Raw genomic sequence first — 20,313 nt, forward strand, 5'->3', positions numbered from 1 at the left:
ATTATATTAACATTTAAAGAGCCGCTCATTTATGTCAGCATCACCTTTCCAACTGTCTCTCGATTCAAATTATTTGTAAACCGTCTCTTTAATATGAATTTTAATTTGAACTCAAAAAATCACTGATGGCTCCAACAAATTCATTTGAACTTTGAATCCCTTTTTCACTCTCTCACACCTCATGTCCTCTCTGAAAACCCTATTCTTATTGTCGAACCACCCATAACCTTGAAACCGTATCCTACATCAACCATTGTTGGAACTCCGACCATATCTCATGTGTATCGCCTTTCTCTTTATCTCATCTCTTTTTTTTTTTGGTGATGACTGGATGTAGGTCTAAAATAACTAATAGGTGTCTCTTTCGGCTCTGAGTCGGAAGCACACCACCACCATCTTCGAGCATCGGTCTTTGGCTGTTAAGATGTCTATCTTGAAATTCTAAATTTGAGTATATATTGCTCCACCTCTCTCAAATTGACGTGCACCACCGCAATAGCAAATGCAGTTCAAACTATTTCCAACTTAAACCACTTGTGTCTTCGGCACGCCACACAGTCTATGTCGCTTACCATTTTATACCGACAAACTACTAGACCACAAATGTTGTCGCCACCTATGTCAGTCACCACCAACGACAAAAAATCCATAACGACCGCAAATCCTTCACCTGGTCTCGGTCAGTTTTAGAGGTGGAGGAGGTTGTGGTAGAGGCGGGGAAGATGACGGTATGTCATTCGGTCCATAAATACTAAACCACACCCCCAATCACATAAGTCTGCACCATAAAAAAACCCTAGCTCACTCTCGATCTAACAATCTCAGTGAAATTGTAAATCGTTCAATTTGGTAAGATTATGTATTTCATGTGTTCTATTTTTTCTTCTAGAGTACCTTAACTAACATAAAACTTTCATTTATGGCAGATTTTATTATTTAGTTCTCCTATCCTAAAAGCTTCCTTCCAATTTTTATTTTTTTTCTTTCAAATTTGGGGCCAGATCTTTGACCATGAAATATGAAACATCCTAGGCATGATGATTTCAACAAAATGTCTCATCTGGTCATTCTATGATTTCAATATTCCTTGAAAATTGTATTATGTTGTTTTGAGGTTTACATTTATATAACTTTGGTGTAATGATTGTTAGGATCTCAAATTACTTGATTGTTTCATGTCTTCTAAGCCTTTTATATGATGATTTCGCTGTCCACACCATTAGGGGTGAGCAAAAACCGAACCGAGTAAAGAAAAACCGACAAAATCGCAATAAACCGCAACCGAAAAACCGAAACCGATGCAAAAACCAATGGTGCGGATTTAATTTTTGCAAAAACCGAAGGTCAACGGTGCGGTACGGTTTCTATCCTAAAAACCGGTCCATCAAAACCGAACCGCACCACAAGCATGTATAGTAATAAATCAATCAATGTATATTATATACATTCTATTGAAAATAGTTATAAACGATAATATATGTATTATATGTTTATTTTGTGTTTGTATAAAACTATATGGAGTGCAAAAGAAATGTTCTATTGTTAGCCAAACGTACCAATCGATTACATGTAATAAGCTTGTAACAAAGTAACTCAATATCAACCAACCTTCAATCATTAATTAGTTTGTGAGAGTGGTCACAAGTTGTATTTTAAGCGACTTACAGTTTTTGATTATGTAATTTTGTTTTGAGCTGAAAATGAATGTATTAAAAAAAAACAGCACAATACAAGCTTATATGCACATGGTTTTCAGTTCTTACAGTTTTAAAAAACCGCACAAAAAAACATAAAAAAAACTGCACCAAATTCTTAACACGGTTTAAAAACCGAAACCGCACCGATACAAACCGAAATCCCATTTAAAAACCCAAAAACCGAACCACTGCAAAACCGCACCCAACGGTTTTAGGAATGCAAAAACCGCACCATGCGGTTTGCGGTTCGGTTTGGTCTGAAAACCGCACCAAACCGCACCATCCTCACCCCTACACACCATTACGTTTTTTGATTTCAGGTAACTTTTACTGAAAGAAGGAAACGGGCTTGTGAAGAAACGTGTTTCTTGGTTGCATGGAAGGTTTTTAAATGACTATGAAGTGTTACCTTTTGCTCTCTAATTTCATCACAACTATGCGTTGTTTTACTGTCCTTACATTGAAAATTAATGTTTTCCTCTTGCATACTTTAGTCATAACATCAAGATCAATGTGGTGAAACATGGTGGTGTGAAGAAAATACACACTAACAGGGGTTACACCTATGGATTGAGCCCATGTGAACCAGATTCTTTGAAGTCTAAACAAGTGACCTCACTTGATTATAGTTCTTCATGTTGTTTTATTTCTGAATAATTTGTGAAGTTTTAAGACCTGAAGCTTATTTATATGTTTTATGTGAGATCTTTTGTTTACTTATGTTATAGAACAAATATTCATTTTCGTGTGATATTTTTGTTCATTTATTTTATAGACTAGGGTCTTTCTTCCAATCTCTATCTTTCTGGTATAAGATTAAACATTCAAATCATGATTTTAGTTTTTGTGAGATTTTTGTGATTGTACATGTGCCTGTTTTTTTGTAAATGTATGGTCTTTGGGTGTTTGACTGTTTGTATGGATGGGTGTGTATATTTGTGTATTTGCATGGATTTTTGTTGTAAAATTTGTATCTGTATCTGTTTGTTTATCTTTATGGATGTGTGCATATATCTGTGGGTATTGAGTGTATTTGTTATATGTTTGTATTTTGCTAATGTTTTAGTTCAAATCTGTTTGTCTACCCAACATCACCTTTTCTCATTAATTTGTTTATTTGGATTTTGTTTATGTTTTCGTTTATATCTGATGCTAAAAATCCATCAGATATAGGTCTTTTTTAGGTATTTCAATATGGAGTTGTAGGTTAGAATGGAACTGAGATTATAACCAACTATTTGGTACAAAAGTTGTATATTTTGAATGTAAAGTTAGTTTCAAAACAAATTCTCTTTTGATTTTCGTCAGTTTGGTTTAGTGTCACTTTTTTCTTTTGAATTTCAAAATTTTCATCTATTTATGTTTACATAATGTGGGGATGAACAACGCTTTGGACCTGAAACAAACCAAGCTTGAAAGTTGAAACCGAGTTTTTGAATTACCTTGGCCAAAATCTAGACCGGTTTAGGTTGTATCCGTTTTGGTTCTGGGTCTCAAATCTGGTTTCGGTTCTTGAACCGAGTTGAACCATTTGTTATTTTGTTAGGCTACGTATTTTTTGGGCTTCATATGACTTGCTGAACCATTTATAGTGTTATAGATTGTAAAAATGTGGAGAAAATGCAAAATTAAAATCGTCATTTTATGGTTACGAAATAAAAAATGGTCCTTACTCCTTTTACGACCTATAAATGATCCATACTTAGAGGTTATTATTTGTAATAATCAATTACTTATGCACTACTTTCGATAATTTATCATTCTCACAAAGTAATATCTAAATTATAACGACCAGTAGGTTAGTTTCCATTTAATCCTAATTTTCTACATCTTTAAAATAATGTCTCCATGATAAAACAATTCATTTTTATTAAAACCATATAACCCACTATTAGCCCTACCATGTACAACAAAGTTATCGCTAACAGCAATGACTAAAAATAAACAATTGGGGTGACTAAATATTAGCAACAAAATATTTAATTTTGTTTAAACAACTGAGGTAACTAAAAACTTAACATAATTAATGATTTTTTAATGTTTGTTGGTGTTTTTAATAAAATTAAAAGAGACACTAGCTTGTAAGCATTGATATGTGTTAAATGAGAATTTCTTTTATTCGATGATGATTTTGTTAAAAAAAAGTTCCAAATCATGATCTTTAGACATGTTTAGAGTAATCAAAAGACATGAAGCCTTCATAACATGTCATGGCAAGGAAAAAATCAAATTAAAACTATCTTTTAGAAAAAGAATAAAGATATTTCTATAAGGATCATAAACATATTTTTATAGTTATACTAAACAAAAAACAAAAGCACGTTATACTAAACAAGAGTCTAAAGTTTCATATATACAATTCGTATTTCGTTTAATCTTTTACATGTTATTGGTTTTTAGTTTGTATATTTTATCTTATAAGACAAAATGTCATAAAGAATTAATAGAGTTGTAAAAATATATTCTTTAACGATATTAATATATAAATTGAATTGTCAAAAATTAAAAAACTTTTTTCACTTATTAAAATAACATCTCAATTTATCGTGTTTTGCTGCCACCAAGGTATTATTAATAGTAATAATTTTCCGATACAACATGTGTTCTTAAATATAACACGATATGGAAAGAAAACATTATTCGTTAAATGAAACCGTTTGCCGTCTACGGTCAGTTAAAAAGTAATAGACATAAATTACTATTTGTTGGCCGACTAGAGACAGTTGAACGCTGAAAGAAACAGATCACCGTAATGAAACAAATCAAAATGAAACGATTTGAAGATCACCGAAATGATACTAACTTTCGTTCGGAAAGTAATCGCCGGAATGAAACAAATCGTCGCCGGCGCATCAATGTTCATTCGAAAAATAATCGTTGGAATGAAACAAATCGTCGCCGCCGCATCGCGTGGGTACGTTACCAATATATATATATATATATATATATATATATATATATATATATATATATATATATATATATATATATATATATATATATATCCTTGACTAAAGATGATTAAAATCTCAATCTAAGCTTTTAGAATTGAATTGAAGTATAAGTTCATCTCCCTTAATTATAGCAAAAAACAATTTTCAACCCCTGCAACTTCACGAATTCAAACTTTTGTTTTTCAATAATTAATATTGCTAGCTTGCAATAATAATCATAATTACCATGCTCCCACTAACATGATGATTATTAGCATAACACTTATGCTCCCACTAGCTTTGACATGTATTCAGAAATCGGTTGGACTTCTAAAATTTAGATTTATACACCCTTCCGTAGATAGCTTACATGTGTGTCTAAACAATTTCAAGAACTATGAAAAACGATGCCGTAATCATAGTCTCAATTGTTTAGACCTTTTCCATTTCTCACAAGTCCATGTAAGTGTGTCGGTTAACCACACAAACTCCACTAACGACTTTGAAAATGCAAATATCACAATTGTTATCTACTTAAAATCTACTTAGTGAAAGCGTTTCCTCACCATCATTCTCATGAATCGGAGAGAAACCTTATGACACTTAGATTTTATGGTGTATGAGTTCCTATCCATGTGAATATGTCAAAAACATAATCACAAGACAAGGTTAGTAACAAATTCAAACTCATATGGATTGAACTTGTTAAATCTTAATTTCTTGTCACCTGGTAGCACAAGGCCCACCAATGCTTCCAAGTTGTTATACTCACAATTTAGAACTAACAGAACTCATATGCATAGTCAACTAAATTGGCACAAGAATTATGTCAACTTGATAGGTGCAAACCTTAAGTCGTGTGCTAGTAATAAACTATAGGTTTTATTCTTGATAAGTTCTTGAAACTTCCAAGACCTTTAAAACTCCCATTGTCCTCTTCACATATAAGTTTCTCTTTGTCAAGAACCATTCCTTGACAATCATACAAATATTCAATAGTTAGTGCAGATTCTTATCAAGATAAACACTTCACACAATTGGTCTTAGTCGGTCTTTGTCTTATCAAAGACATCACAACTTACCAATTTCAAATGTACAGGAGTAGAAAACATTATACACTACATTTGATAAGTGTTTTAAACCTTACTTTATGTCACTCAATGTTACAATCTTGGAGTATGACTCTACGAGTTGTTTTGGAACGAAGTATGATTTATCTTCTTGATTTTAACCATTCCAACAATTCATGACCCCTCTTCTTAGTCATAACAATGCAGTAAGATGTCCTTAGAGTATGAATTTGTGATATGGTATCTTAATCATTAAGATGATCATAAAACATGATACTAAAGTTCTCTCCCATCTTTTCAGATTTGAGAAACTTTTATCTTTCTGCCTAATTTGATTCTTTCCCATTCGTTCTATCACACATTGAAAACTTTTCAATGCTTCAGAATTATACTTAAACTTGTAAGTATAACCAAATTTACTAAGCTTTAGCAAATCATGACGAATAGTCTTATCAAACTTTGTGGTGGACTTGACTAGTGCACAAGCATGTGTACTCGATCTCTTTAGTCCTATCCTTGTTCACATAAGGAATTAGTCTTAATTTTCCAAAGATCAAAATTCTCATCCATTATACGCTACAGCTTGTATGATTCCAAGTTTCGGTCCAATTGAAACTTGGGTGATGAGAACCTTTCCTCATTTGGTAAATTCAGACACTACCACAAATGAAAGAATCAAATCCACTTTCCAATATTGCTATTACTGGAAACATAAAGCAACAATTTTTCACAAATGCCATTGTAAGGATATTTTTAAAATAAATAAAATTAAAACCTCCTTTTTTATTTTTTTTTATTTTAAAAACTTTGCAGAAAAATTTATCCTTACAATCTATATGAAAACCTTGTTGTTATCTATTCCGAAGTAATGTATCATAACTCTCAAGCAACATCTCAAAATTTTGATCAACGAACCATGCGATCGAAACCCATCTTCGTAATCAGAATCAACATATACTTCCTTTAAGCTTCCTATCTTATCTTTGATTCATAGAAACATCAACATGTGACCAATACACATTATGTAATAAGAATCTCCAAATAGGAACTTTATAGAGTTAGAGTGTGGACTTTAACTAAATTAGAGTCAAACTTCTTGACTTGATCAATCTTATGATCTTTCAGGTAAATATGGCAGCTTCGCAATCAGTGTCCCTCCCGTTGGCAATAAAACATATGGACACTTTGGTAATGGCACATGAGACTATCTCAGATTTAGCCTTTCTCTTTACCATTTGGTCAACCGAGTTGACTATGGTCGATCCCTTTCCATTAGGAAGAGAAATCCTTTTCTAGATATCCAATGCTACCATTGTCAATGTCCATTTAAGTTTTGGGAAGTTGATCTTCTAAAAAAATTTGCTTTACTAGTGTTCCAAGCCATTGCTGATTCCACAACACCAAGCAGATAGATAAGATCACTAAGGGTCATGTCATAGTCTGTCTCATAGTAGTCCCAAAGGGACTTACTATGTTACTAAGAAAGTGATTGAACATCCAAGTTTCACAAGACTTTGACACCCAACTCTCCCGGCTTGTCAATATGTGACTTTATCTCCAAGATGTGAACACATATAGACTATGCTTGCCAATAGGGCTTGAGTGACCGTAAACTTGTGGGTTAGGGAGAATAAATAGAGGAGGTGGAGGAAGAGAAGCACGATGTTGACGAACATCATCTTTAAGAGGAAAGCTTGTTCCAAGAGATTTGGGAAGATCATAGTTGTCTGAACCAGACATCTATAATCGGAGATAATCAAGTTTGTTGATTCAAAATCCTTAATATAACACCCAATATGAAATATTAAGGCTAGGACCCAACACAATATTTTATAACTTGGAAGAGGGATGTCGTAATCCAAGCTATAAAATATTTGAAGGTAGGCGAATGATGATTCACCAATTTCCATCACGAAAAACGAAAAATTTATTAGGTTTTAATTGGATTTAAAACTCCTAGATCTTTTGAGATTCACTAAACTTTTCAATGGCATGTTTCAATCTCGAGTGTGCCCTCTCAAATTTTGTGTCTGGGATGCCGAGGATCACAAAACAAGGTGTGAATAACCATACTAATTCACTTGGTACCCTTAATATTATCACCTAATCAATGTGCCGGTTAACCACACACGCTCCATTGATCTATAACAAACATTAAGTCACCTTTCCTAATCCTTACTAGTCCAAGTTAGTGTTCCGGCTAACCACACACGCTCCACCAACGACTTGGTAAGGTACAAAGTGTGAATTCAATGGACTAGCACCATGTTCACAGTTTTCCTAAAGTAACTAAGATTGGGAATTTAAAAAATATTTAGTTACTTTATAATAATCATTATACTTTTAATGAGAATTTAAAGTCATTGTCCTACCCGTTCGGCTAACGACCCTCCACCCATCAAGGAAGCGGTGGGTGAGAGTGGACACCCATTGAGTCGCCATTTTATAGGCAACAGCCTTATACCCCCCCTTATAGACCGGCTTCGTGAATAAGGTCTACTAACGGTAAAACGACTTATTCTTATACATATATATAATTATTAACCATTAATCTTATAATAGTATAAAGGTAGAAATTTAACTTTTAAAACTTCTAGGGTATGGAATTAAAGTTTGTGTAAGACTTTACAAATTCCAAAACTTGAGGGCAAGTTTTGAACAATTCAAAAACTTTTGGATATTCATAAGTTATGAGTTTTAATTAAGTGTTTAAAACTTTTAATGAAGAGTCTCTTGGAAATCCATAACTTGAGGACAAGTTATGGAGTCCATAAAAACATTTATTATAAAAAAACTCTTCAAAAGTGTAACTTATGACTTCTTAAAAATACATTTAAAAGAAAAACCTTTTGGAATTCCATAACTTGACAAATTATGAATTCCAATAAAACACATTAAGATCAAGAATTAACTAACAAACAATTTGCAAATAATTCTTATGATCTAACAAAACTCATAAGTTCATGAGCATTCAAATCAACAACTTTCAAGAATCATATAAGCATATATAAACTTGAAATTTTGATTATAACTTTGAAATTGGTCCACCATCATCATTATCATATCAAAAATAGGTTTTATAAGTTCAAAACAGTTTAAGGTAATGATTCTAGACCAATTCCAGCACCAAAACTCGAAAATTTGCAATAAGGCTTGCCAACTCGTCGAGTGCATGAACTGACTCGGCGAGTTGGTTGAATATACACATGGACTCGGCAAGTACCATGAAGGACTCGGTGAGTCGGCTGTGCAGAATGCAGTTTTTTGACATTTTTCAGCAAATTGCATCAAGTATTCAAGAAAACAAGCCTGGGCTCTAATACCACTGTTAGGTTTTGAGCATTCTAACACTCCTATGGCATGCACGCAACCCTATAAACCTTGGATCTATGTTTTCTTCTAAAATACATGTAAATAATAATTTCCAAGGTTACTTCCTAACTAGCATAGCATAAGGGTTATGAATCATAAAACTACTAGTAGAAATACATACCTTTTGATGGTGGTTGATTGCTTGGAGTTTGAGAGCCTAGCACCAATAATGTGAATGCCTCAAGTGGAATCACAAATCACCACAAACTTGGAAAAAACTTGAGAGAATAATATGCTTATGTAGAAATCGGCCACCCTTAGTTCTCACACAACTATTTGCCAATTCTTGCAATATGTGCATCTTTATATAGTGTGGAGGATTAGGGTAAACCCTAATAACCCATGTCTTTTCCGTTCCAAGGATCCATGGGTTAAAATCTCCATGGATCACCCATGGACCCCCATGCATGCTTAGCCCATTCCTAATGAGTTTAAGCCCACATTATATAAAATGCAATAGCCCATGTTTAATTAGTCTTCCTTTTAATCACTAAATTAATTCATAATTAATTTAAGACTAAAACTAATTAAATAACATGACTTCATATTAATATATTATAACTTATAATACATTAATAAATCATAAATATACTATTCTCATAAGATTATCCATATAAATTGTTCGGGTGAAGTGCAACCCAAATGAACCATGCTAGGTCGGGTCAAGTATATACCAAATAAGTTATGGACTTAGACACCTTATCCAACAACTTCCACCCGATCCAGTCGCTACAGGTGAGTTTATACCCCTTAATTAACCTTTCAAATGTTTTTAAATTCTTTAGGGGGGATACAAGTTGAATACAACAAGTTATAGTATCAAATCACATGTGATTTTAAACTTGCAATCAAAAAGGATTTTCTATACTTTTAGCTACTTGTGAACAAAACTATTCTAAATAATTATCAAATGCATTTTATATGTTAAATTGTTATTAAACTATTTCAAACTGTTATTAAACTACTTTTCTTTTAAACTATATCTACACTAATATATTTATATAAGTAAGACTTGAAGGACTTAGGACCGATAGCTCGCCTTACTTCCTGTTCTTGTTTGATTTTGGTCTTAGGGTATACTGTTATCTATCCGACTGTTGTTGAATTCTTAGTTATATATCATATATATTTGTGTTAGATATGAAAGTCTTCACCTTATTCAATACCTTTGTAAATCAAAGGCATGCAATCCCACTCTCTATTTAACTATAATACGTATAGTTAAGACTACTGCTCATTACCGCTATCATTATGATACTCACTATAATTACTACTATTACAAGTTAATGCATGTTAAAGACAACACTCTATATACTATACTAAAAGTTCACTATACTATAATACAAGAGAATACACTAATCCAGAATGTGACACACTATCCCTCTTTACGGCACTCTACTGTGCGAATACCATGTAACCAAATCTTCCCGGAAGGAAAGCAACACTACAGGTATAGATCTATACAAGACGGACACTATTAAATCCCGACTGCTAACTACAATCCGAGCCGACTAGGCCCAGGGGTGATAAAACATCGCTACACTACGTATTTCCGGGAAGGTCATCGGACTCTCTATTATCACTCAATTTGGTTACATGAGAGATCATATCCATATCCAAATTAACACACTAAGAATCAAAGGTTAAGCTAACTTCCCGAAGTAAATAAATATATATTACTTATTGAAGTTTGCAACACAACTACAACCAGCCGTCAATATCTTTCCTCCTCTACTTTACTTGAATGAAATCTATTTCCTTATTTTTATAACTGAAAGTTTCAATGGGAATACTTTTACAAACTCAAATGATCAAACTTACAAATGCTCAAATCTACAAAATATAGGATTTTCTAGGGATTTTTACTATTCTCAAACATTAATCACAACTTTTATATTATATGATTGTAAACACCTTTATACAAGCAACGACACTAAATTCTTATGAACTCACCAGCTTGATGTTCATACTTGTTTTCAAAATAACTTGTACTCTCAGGTCAAAAATAGACAGGTACTGGTGTAGCTTTTCAGAAGATGGAGCATATACAAGACCCATCTTTTATTTTTGTTTATACTTTTGGTGTCTATCAAACTATACAGAACACACTTGTATTTACAATTACTATATTAATGCAATGGTTGTTGTCGCTTGTTTTTACTATTATGCAATCGTTATGATACTGTAAATGATGTCCTCTACTCCAGAACGTATTCCGCCGTTCTCGGTTTTGGGGTGTGATACCATCGTATCAGAGCATTGTTTATAGTGAATCAAGTATATCAACCCATAAAAGATATACGAACTATAAACACTTCGGGACTAAATTACTCTGAACAAGAATATATACTTTAAATACTAAAATATTTAATTAAGTATATGTATACACATTCACAAATACAAAGGGTCAATATCATACTAGAACAGAACAAAAGTATTAAGATTGTTGAGCAGCACAATTAGGCTTAGAGACATATAGTCACATCTGGGTGGATGTAGCCTGATCAACTACATTTTCCTAGAAGTGACTAGCATGTGCCTAAGAGTGATTGTGATGTTGCAACAAGTCTAAACACTTACCAACACTACCACAAGAACGTTAGAACAAGAATACTATAGGAGCATTTTGCATTCTACTAACTACATATGTGATAACTAAAAGGGTCGTTACTAGTAGAGCAAAAGTTTCTAAGTGGATACACCACAATTACATGTGACTAGGGTGCTATAGACTTAGAATCTGTGACCTTTGCTTCATTTCCTGTTCTTGTTTGACTGGGGATTTAAAGTTAGGGTCACTTATTCGAAGGTCTATCTTGCTTCGGTTACATGTAATTGGTATGCACTATGCAATTATTGAGTCGACTAATAACGATCATCTTACAAGTATCCTAGATTAGTACGTCTATTAACCTTTCTTTCCCCATTCTCGCGTAGATAGCATGGCTGGCTTCCACCTTCCCGGTGATCCGTATTATCCAAACCAAGGCAATGGAGGATGGCTCGATGAGGAGCCAGAAGATGATCACCCAATCCCTTTGAATGATCATCGTGCTGAACGCTTTTTGGATAGCTCCGACTCCAAACCAGAAGTCAACAACCTGCGCCCAGTAGCTCCAAACCCTAATCCCCATCCGGTGTTTCAAGGTCCCACCCCCATGTGGGTAATAACCTTGAACCGATGGAGCAATGAGCAAGGTCAGCCTATACCTTTCAACAGAGACCGATGCTTCTACAACATAAGCGAAGGAGGATCAGCGGACCGATTCTTGCCCATCATGGTCCGTAGGATTTCTAGGAACACCGAACAAGGTCAAGCGGCCATTGGTAGAGTCGTGGAAATTGATGCCAACTCCAGCCTTAACACTGTCCGTATCTACCAACTGGAACAAGCCCTGAATAGGACTAGGAGGACCAATGAGGTTCTGCAGCAACAACTAGCTGCATCCCGAGCCGAAGTTAGGGAACTCCAAGCGCATTAGAGGATTCAGGAGAGACATCTTCAGGTAGTTGTACGCCAACTGACTGATCTTAGGGTTCGCCTAATGAGTACCTGTGGCCAGTAAAAGATATCTACTTATCGTTCCCTTTTGTTTAAGGAATAGCCTTTCTCTTTCTATGTTCGGTAGAGCACTTGTCTATAAACGTTCCTAACTTTGAAAGTACTCTAATTAGGCCTCTAGGCTGCCAACATTTTCCCTTATTGTTTGATGTAAGACCTACTGTTAGGTCGCTTTTCCCAAATTCATTTTACATCATTAATACCAGCAATATTGGCAACTACACACTTTGTGAAAAAGTTTGAAGTATTGTGTTTTTCTACTCTATTGCTATGATTCTATCTGATAACTGAACTATATCAGCTTGGTCTGTGAAACTCTCACAAACTTATTTACAATCGATTCTCACTATTATATTCATCTTGATAAATTTCTAGTAAAAGATGCCTCCCGGCAAGCGTCCGAACAGAGGCAGACCTGCAAATCAGACTCCACCTCCACCACCTCCTCCTCCACAGTTTGATCCTGTAATGTTTCAAACAACTGTAACTGCAGTTGTAACAGCTACCATGGCTCAAATGAAATCCGGTGATGCCTGTGGAGCTGGAATGGGTATCAACTCCAGACATGGTGAAATTCCCTCACGTGCGAAAGGGTGTACTTATAAGGATTTCATGAACTGCAAACCGACATTTTTCAGTGGAACCGGAGGAATCCTTGCTTTGTCCCAATGGATCGAAAGGACTGAAGTTGTCTTCGAAATGTGCTCATGCCCAAAGAAATCAAAATAAAGTTCGTTGCTGCCACTTTCACTGGAAGGGCCTTGACATGGTGGAATGGCCATGTCAAATCACTCTCCTTGGTAACAGCCAACACCATGGGATGGGACACAGTTAAGGACCTATTGATGAGGGAGTACTGCTGTTTACAAAAACGCGTACTCGCAAGTATACGAGGTCGTGCAAGTAATATAGTCGTAAGACCAAATATCGAACCCACAGGGACTACCCTACTCTAAGGAAGAGCGAACTAGGCAATTGATTTCAAAAGTGATTGATTTAATTAAACTAAGGAAACAATTAAAATAAAATTAAACTAAATTCACCAAGATAAAAATGAAAACTAAAATAATCGAACAAACAGGAAAAAAAATTAAACAATTTAACAATTATGAGAAATATGGGATTTAGTTGACTTAAACCGGTTCAATGGTTCTTCAAATGCAATTAATTTGTCAAACCAAATATATAGAAACAAATAACTTAACACCAACAAAAGTTATCAATTACCTCTCGGTCTCATGATTTGATTTAAAAACATTCACTCATATTTCTATGTAGCTCGTGATCTTTAAAAAGCATTAAGTTCAATGGTTTTGTTAAAAATGCCCTAACACACGTCTATGTTAAGTTTAAGCGAAATAACGAAACCGCACATTAATGGCGAGAGATGATCGCGGCTACCAAGGATTTTATTTTTTCGTCCGTCCTCTCCTCCTCATGATCACGTAAACATAATATATAAAACATAATTACACAAAATAGCCTCCAACTTTCAAGAATGGTGCAGCCTTAACCCCTGGTTTTTAACTTTCCACATGGAACAACTTTAGCCCTTGATCTTTCAACTTTAATTCAACTTTTACTTTTAGCTTTTGAATTTCGTCCAGCAAACTAACTTCAACTGCAGCATCGATTATGAGCAGGAAAACGACTGATTCAGCAAAAACTCAAAACTTCAAACTTGTAGAGAATTGTGTCCAGTTTCCGAAACATCTTGAATCGCCTAAATCGGAGTCCCAATGAGCCTGATATGCTGAAAACACTGCGACATGGTCAATGTGCCAAACATCTTTTATTCGCCTTAATTGCTTGTGATGAATTTTTCGTCTTTCGAATCCGTCAATTCCTTGCTGAAACCATTTGTACATTATAATATGAGTCCAACTCCCACCAAGACTCGTTGAATAAGTGGTGGGGGCCTAAGAAGCCTAGGCAATCTTGTATACACAAAATAAAAATCATCAATTCCTTATAGATTTTTGAACTTCATAAGAGGAAGTCAAACTCCCACCATGACCCATAGACTAGGCGGTGGGGAACCCATGAAACACAGGTTGCACTTGCATTAACAAGTAAAATGAATACCATCAATTCCGATGCAAAGCACGATGTGATATATTATGGATTTCGTGCAAGAAAACCATCTCCCACCAACCTATAGAATAGGGGGAGGGGAACTCAAGAAACTCGAGTTGCACTTGTGATGACAAGTGATGATGAAAGTCGTCAATTCAGATGAGAAGCATGTGGTGCTATATTATGGATTTCGTGCAAGAAAACCATTTCCCACCAACCTGTAGAATAGGGGGAAGGGACCTAAGAAGCTTAGGTTAACTTGTAAAAACAAGTTAATGAGCCGTCAATTCCTTTAAGAACTTTGGTATTCATAAGAAGAAGCCTAACTCTCATCATCTTGTAGAGTAAGAGATGAGGAACCTATGCAAGACAGGTCAAAAACCCAACTGAATGGGAACAAAAATATCAACTGGGAAATATTAGGTATATTATATTCATTAACCTAAATTTATCTTTTTAAGCTCAAAAATTGATGTAAATTGTAAAATCTGGGACAAAAATAAGCTTTTTAGTTCATTTAGTGATCGAAAAACGAGCACTAAACACATCCCCAAACTTTAAACATTGCTCGTCCCAAGCAATAAAAATAGAATAAAAAAAATACTCCCTGATGGCATGTCATCTCACATGATATGATATACAAAGAACGTATGTCATGACGGCTGATCTCTAAGCATAGGTCGAACATTTTCCTTTCCATGACTCTCACTTCATCACCAACTACCTGGATAGCAAACAATGGCTGCACACTCGAGCAATTTATTAGAACAAAACAAATAACAAGAAATAAAAAAAAAAATGATGCAAAAATGAAAATAATTGAAATAAACAAAAAAAAAAACAAATATAAAATAAAACAAAAATTATAATACTATTACTAATAAAAATAAAATTAAAAATAAAATAAAATTAAATAAAATAAACAAATTAATCTTCAACCCGCTTCAAATGAAGCACAACCACTTCCTCTTTTCATTCTCCAAAATGGTATTTTTCTTGTTGTTCGATCACCAAAATCCTTTCTCTCGTTGTCTCTTTTCAAAATCTCATTGCCCTGCCATTTCTCATCCCCAAACTTTTGAATTTTGGTATTTTCATGATTTTGTATTTTAAACTCTTTATGCCTCAACAAGTGCTTCATCCTTTTCTTTCTAACCTTCACCAAGTGTTCTGGAGGCCACTTCATCTCTAAAACATAAACATTCTCAAGGGATGACCAAGCTAATTCAGCCACACTATCATTCAAGTCATGCTTCTCCTTGACCTGACTCACTACGCTTTGAACTATGGACTCTCTTTTTCCACAATGTTACGAGTCACCTTGTTCAAGTGGGCCTCCTTTAAATCTACCAATCCTTCTGTAACTCGTATGAATGAGCATTCTTCCACAGTAGAAGATTGTTTGATAGACTTAAACATATTAAAAGTCTTTTACTCATCATTTACTCTCAATGTAACCTCTCCCTTTTTGACATCAATTAAAGCTTCAGCAGTGCCAAAAATGGCCTCCCTAAAATTATTCCACAATCATCTTCAGCTTCATAATCCAAAATGATAAAATCAGCTGGAATGAAAAAGATTATCAACTTTGATAATAATATCCTCTATTTTACCTTCTGGATATACCATCAATCGGTCTGCTAGCTGGAGTGAAACGGTGGTCGGTCTAGCTTCACCAAGTTCTAATTTTCGAAAAATTAACAAAGGCATTAAATTGATACTTACACCCAGGTCGCACAAACCTATTTTGTCAAATTTTCCATTTTTGCACGGAAGAATGAAACTACCGGGATCATCCTTCTTCACAGGTAATTTGTTTTTGATTATTGATGTGCAACTTTTCGTCATTGCAATAGTCTCAAACTCTCTCCAAACTCTTTTCCTTGTAAGAACTTCCTTCATGAACTTTGCATATGTGGGTATTTGTTTTAAGGCTTCATGAAAAGGGATGTTGATATGAAGTTGAGAAAGGATCTCTAGAAACTTCTTAAATTGCCCATCATCTTCCTTGGATTTAGTTTTCCTAGGTGGGAAAGGTAAGGTTGTTGGTGCAACTGTCGCACCAGTTTGAGCATCTTTTTCTTGGGCTTTCTTTTAATTTCCAACACTTGGACTTGAACTTGTTGGACCTTCCTTGTTCGGTTTCTTCTGCCCGTACTCCTCATCAATTATGTCCTCAATCTCGACATACTCTTTTTCATCATCTTTGAATTCTTGCTTCTTCTTACGAGTCTCAACACTTATCGGGTGCTGCTCATCATTTGTGGCTGGTAAGTCATGATTCTTTGGAGCTAACTCCTTTCCCGATCTAAGTGTGATGGCATTACATTGCCTCTTATCATTGACATTACATGGATTTTGGGTGTTACTTGGCAACGTTCCAGGTTCTCGTGAGTTTAGTGCTTATGCTAATTGCCCTAATTGATTTTCTAAATTTCTCATAGCAATTGCTTGATTCCTTTCACGTGGCTCAGTTTTTTGATCTTGTTTGATCATAAACTCCATCATTGCTTTCTCGAAAGCTGACATATCTTGATTTGATGAAGGCGCTGCTGGTTTTGAACTACTTCCTGATGCCTGGTGGAGTGCACCTCTTTGTGGTCTCAATTCCTGATTTGGCATTTGATAAAACCCCGGTAGGTTTTGAGGCCTTTGCTGAAACTACTCTTGCTGAGGATGCATTTGTTGTTGTTGTCCACCCCATGAGAATTTAGGATGATTTCTCCATCCTTGATTGTATGTTTCAGAGTATGGATTGTTTTGTCGTGGGAAATTTTGACTTCCCATGAAAAATACAGATTCAGGATTCTGTGGGCACTCACTATAATCATGGATGCCTTGACAAACTGCACAAAAGTCAACCTTCTTCTCTTTCATCCTATTTCTTGACATTATATTCTTCATCATGCTCTTGATTGTGGCCAACTCGGCTGCTAATCCATCATTTTGAGCTGCAAGACGAACTTTAGCCAGTGTACTTCCTTTCGAACCACTTGCAAGTACCCTATCTGTGGGCCATTGGAAATTATTGGTTGCTATTCTATCCAATATCTCTACACTCTCTTCATAGCTCTTTGTAAGCAATTCTCCTCCAGCTGATGTATCTACTAGCATGCGTGTTTGAGCATCCAAACCTTGGTAAAATGTCTCAAGTTTCACATCATCAGGGAGTCGATGTGTTAGACATTTTCTCAGCAAATTGTTCCATCTTTCCCACACTTCCCATAACGATTCACCATCCATTTGTCGGAATGATGTGATGTCATCTCTTAGATTTGCATTTCGTGTGGGTGGGAAAAATCTTTTTAGGAATTTTTCTCTTAATTCCTCCCAAGTGGTGATGGAATCAGAAGGCAAAGACTCAAACCAGTCTCTAGCTTTCCCTTGTAGTGTGTAGGGAAATAATCTTAGCCTAAATGCATCAGACGTCATGCCTCTTTGTTTGAAATTATCGCACATCTGGTTAAAGGAACGCAGATGGGACAAGGGCTCATCACTAGGCATACCTCCAAAGAGACCATTGTTATTGATCATCTGAAACATCACAGGTTTGAATTCAAAATTGTCAGCATTAATTGTTGTGCTGATAATTGGCGGGTTTGTTCCTTTGAAACCTCTATTTCCATTATTGTTTTCGCTTCCGTTATCTCCCATTTCTTCTTGATTCTGAAGTCTCCTCAACCGTCTCAAAGTTCTTTAAATCTCCCAATCAAGCGCAAATTCACATGGTTTGAATCTTCGGCCGGCCAGAGTAAAATATCCTCAAGATGTTTAAGAGTCTAATGCTTACCTAATGTTCTAAATTAAAAATAAAAATAGTCTCCAGCAACGGCACCAAAAACTTGTTTACGAAAACGCCTACTCGCAAGTATACGAGGTCGTGCAAGTAATATAGTCGTAAGACCAGATATCGAACCCACATGGACTACCCTACTCTAAGGAATAGCGAACTAGGCAATCGATTGAAAAAGTGATTGATTTAATTAAACTAAGGAAACAATTAAATCAAAAATTAAACTAAATTCACCAAGATAAAAATGAAAACTAAAATAATCAAAAAAACAAAAATAAAAATAAACGATTTAACAATTATGAGAAATATGAGATTTAGTTGACTTAAACGGGTTCAATGGTTTTTCAAATGCAATTAATTTGTCAAACCAATTATATAGAAACAAATAACTTAACACCAACAAAAGTTATCAATTACCTCTCGGTCTCATGATTCGATTTAAAAAAATTCACTCATACCTCTATTCGTGATTTTTAAAAAGCATTAAGTTCAATGGTTTTGTTAAAAATGCCCTAACATACGTCTATGTTAAGTTTAAGCGAAATAACGAAACCGCACATTCATATTCCAACGATGTCATAAATAAAGTTTCTCTCGAAGTCAATATAAGCATGTAAATATTAAATTCAAACCAACCAATTAACCCTAACTAACGTTGATCAAGTGCTAACCAAAATCAAAGTTACCTGTCAAAATTTATATTTTTAAAATAAGCACACATTTGAATATGCTATTTGATTTCAACAAAATTGGTTTAAATAATATCAACTAATTAAAGCTACCATCTCACCCAAGTCAACAAATCTCAACAAAATTGGTTTAAATAATATCAACTAATTAAAGCTACCATCTCACCCAAGTCAACAAATCCCAAATAAAAACTACTCCATAAAATTAAAATTCAAAATCATGACTGTAAATTAAAACAAATTTAACATCCTTACGCTATATAAGATTTTGGAGCAAAATTTAATCAAAACTAAACTAAAATAGCAAAACAAATTAAAAGATTTGTAACGGAATAAAGGCGGTCAAAAGAAAAGAATCTAATCAACTTATGTTCGTAGCATTTGCATTTGTCCGCTCCTGGATGTGTATAAGCTGCCCAATAAAAGGAGTAAAAAAAGTAAGCACCGACTTCCTCGTTCACGTCTCTCTCAAACTCTTCTACTATTCTCTGTTTGTATCTCTATGAAACAGTTGGTTGTATGATGGCGAGAGATGATGGCGGCTACCAAGGGTTTTTTTTCGTCCGTCCTCTCCTCCTCATGATCACATAAACATAATATATAAAACATAATTACACAAAATAGCCTCCAACTTTCAAGAATGGTGCAGCCTTAACCCCTGGCTTTTAACTTTCCGCATGGAACAACTTTAGCCCTTGATCTTTCAACTTTAATTCAAGTTTTACTTTTAGCTTTTGAATTTCGTCCAGCAAACTAACTTATACTTCAACGTCGATTATGAGCAGGAAAACGACCGATTCAGCAAAAACTCAAAACTTCAAACTTGTAGATAATTGTGTCCAGTTTCCGAAACATCTTCAATCGCCTAAATCGGAGTCCCGATGACCCAGATATGATGAAAACATTGAGACGTGGTCAATCTACCAAACATCTTTTATTCGCCTTAATTGCTCGTGATGAATTTTTCGTCTTTCGAATCCGTCAATTCCTTGGCGAAACCATTTGGTTATTATAATACGAGTCCAACTCCCACCAAGACTCGTTGAATAAGTGGTGGGGGCCTAAGAAGCCTAGGCAATCTTGTATACACAAAATAAAAATCATCAATTCCTTATAGATTT

At 34.9% G+C, this 20,313-nt stretch overlaps 1 protein-coding gene across 1 annotated transcript; it reads right to left on the bottom strand.

Moving 5' to 3' along the window:
• Positions 1-17,371: 17,371 nt before the first annotated feature.
• Positions 17,372-18,364, bottom strand: LOC145029587 (uncharacterized). Its single transcript, XM_078978086.1, has one exon. It carries the CDS (start codon positions 18,362-18,364, stop codon positions 17,372-17,374), a length of 993 nt encoding a protein of 330 aa, XP_078834212.1.
• Positions 18,365-20,313: the final 1,949 nt, after the last annotated feature.

The sequence above is a fragment of the Lactuca saligna genome, chromosome 2, assembly GCF_052625555.1.
Source record: "Lactuca saligna cultivar CGN05327 chromosome 2, ASM5262555v1, whole genome shotgun sequence".
Taxonomy (NCBI): domain Eukaryota; kingdom Viridiplantae; phylum Streptophyta; class Magnoliopsida; order Asterales; family Asteraceae; genus Lactuca; species Lactuca saligna.

Coding starts and splice junctions, on each gene's coding strand:
- LOC145029587 (XM_078978086.1), bottom strand. CDS start 18,364: ATGGGAGATAACGGAAGCGAAAACAATAATGGAAATAGAGGTTTCAAA.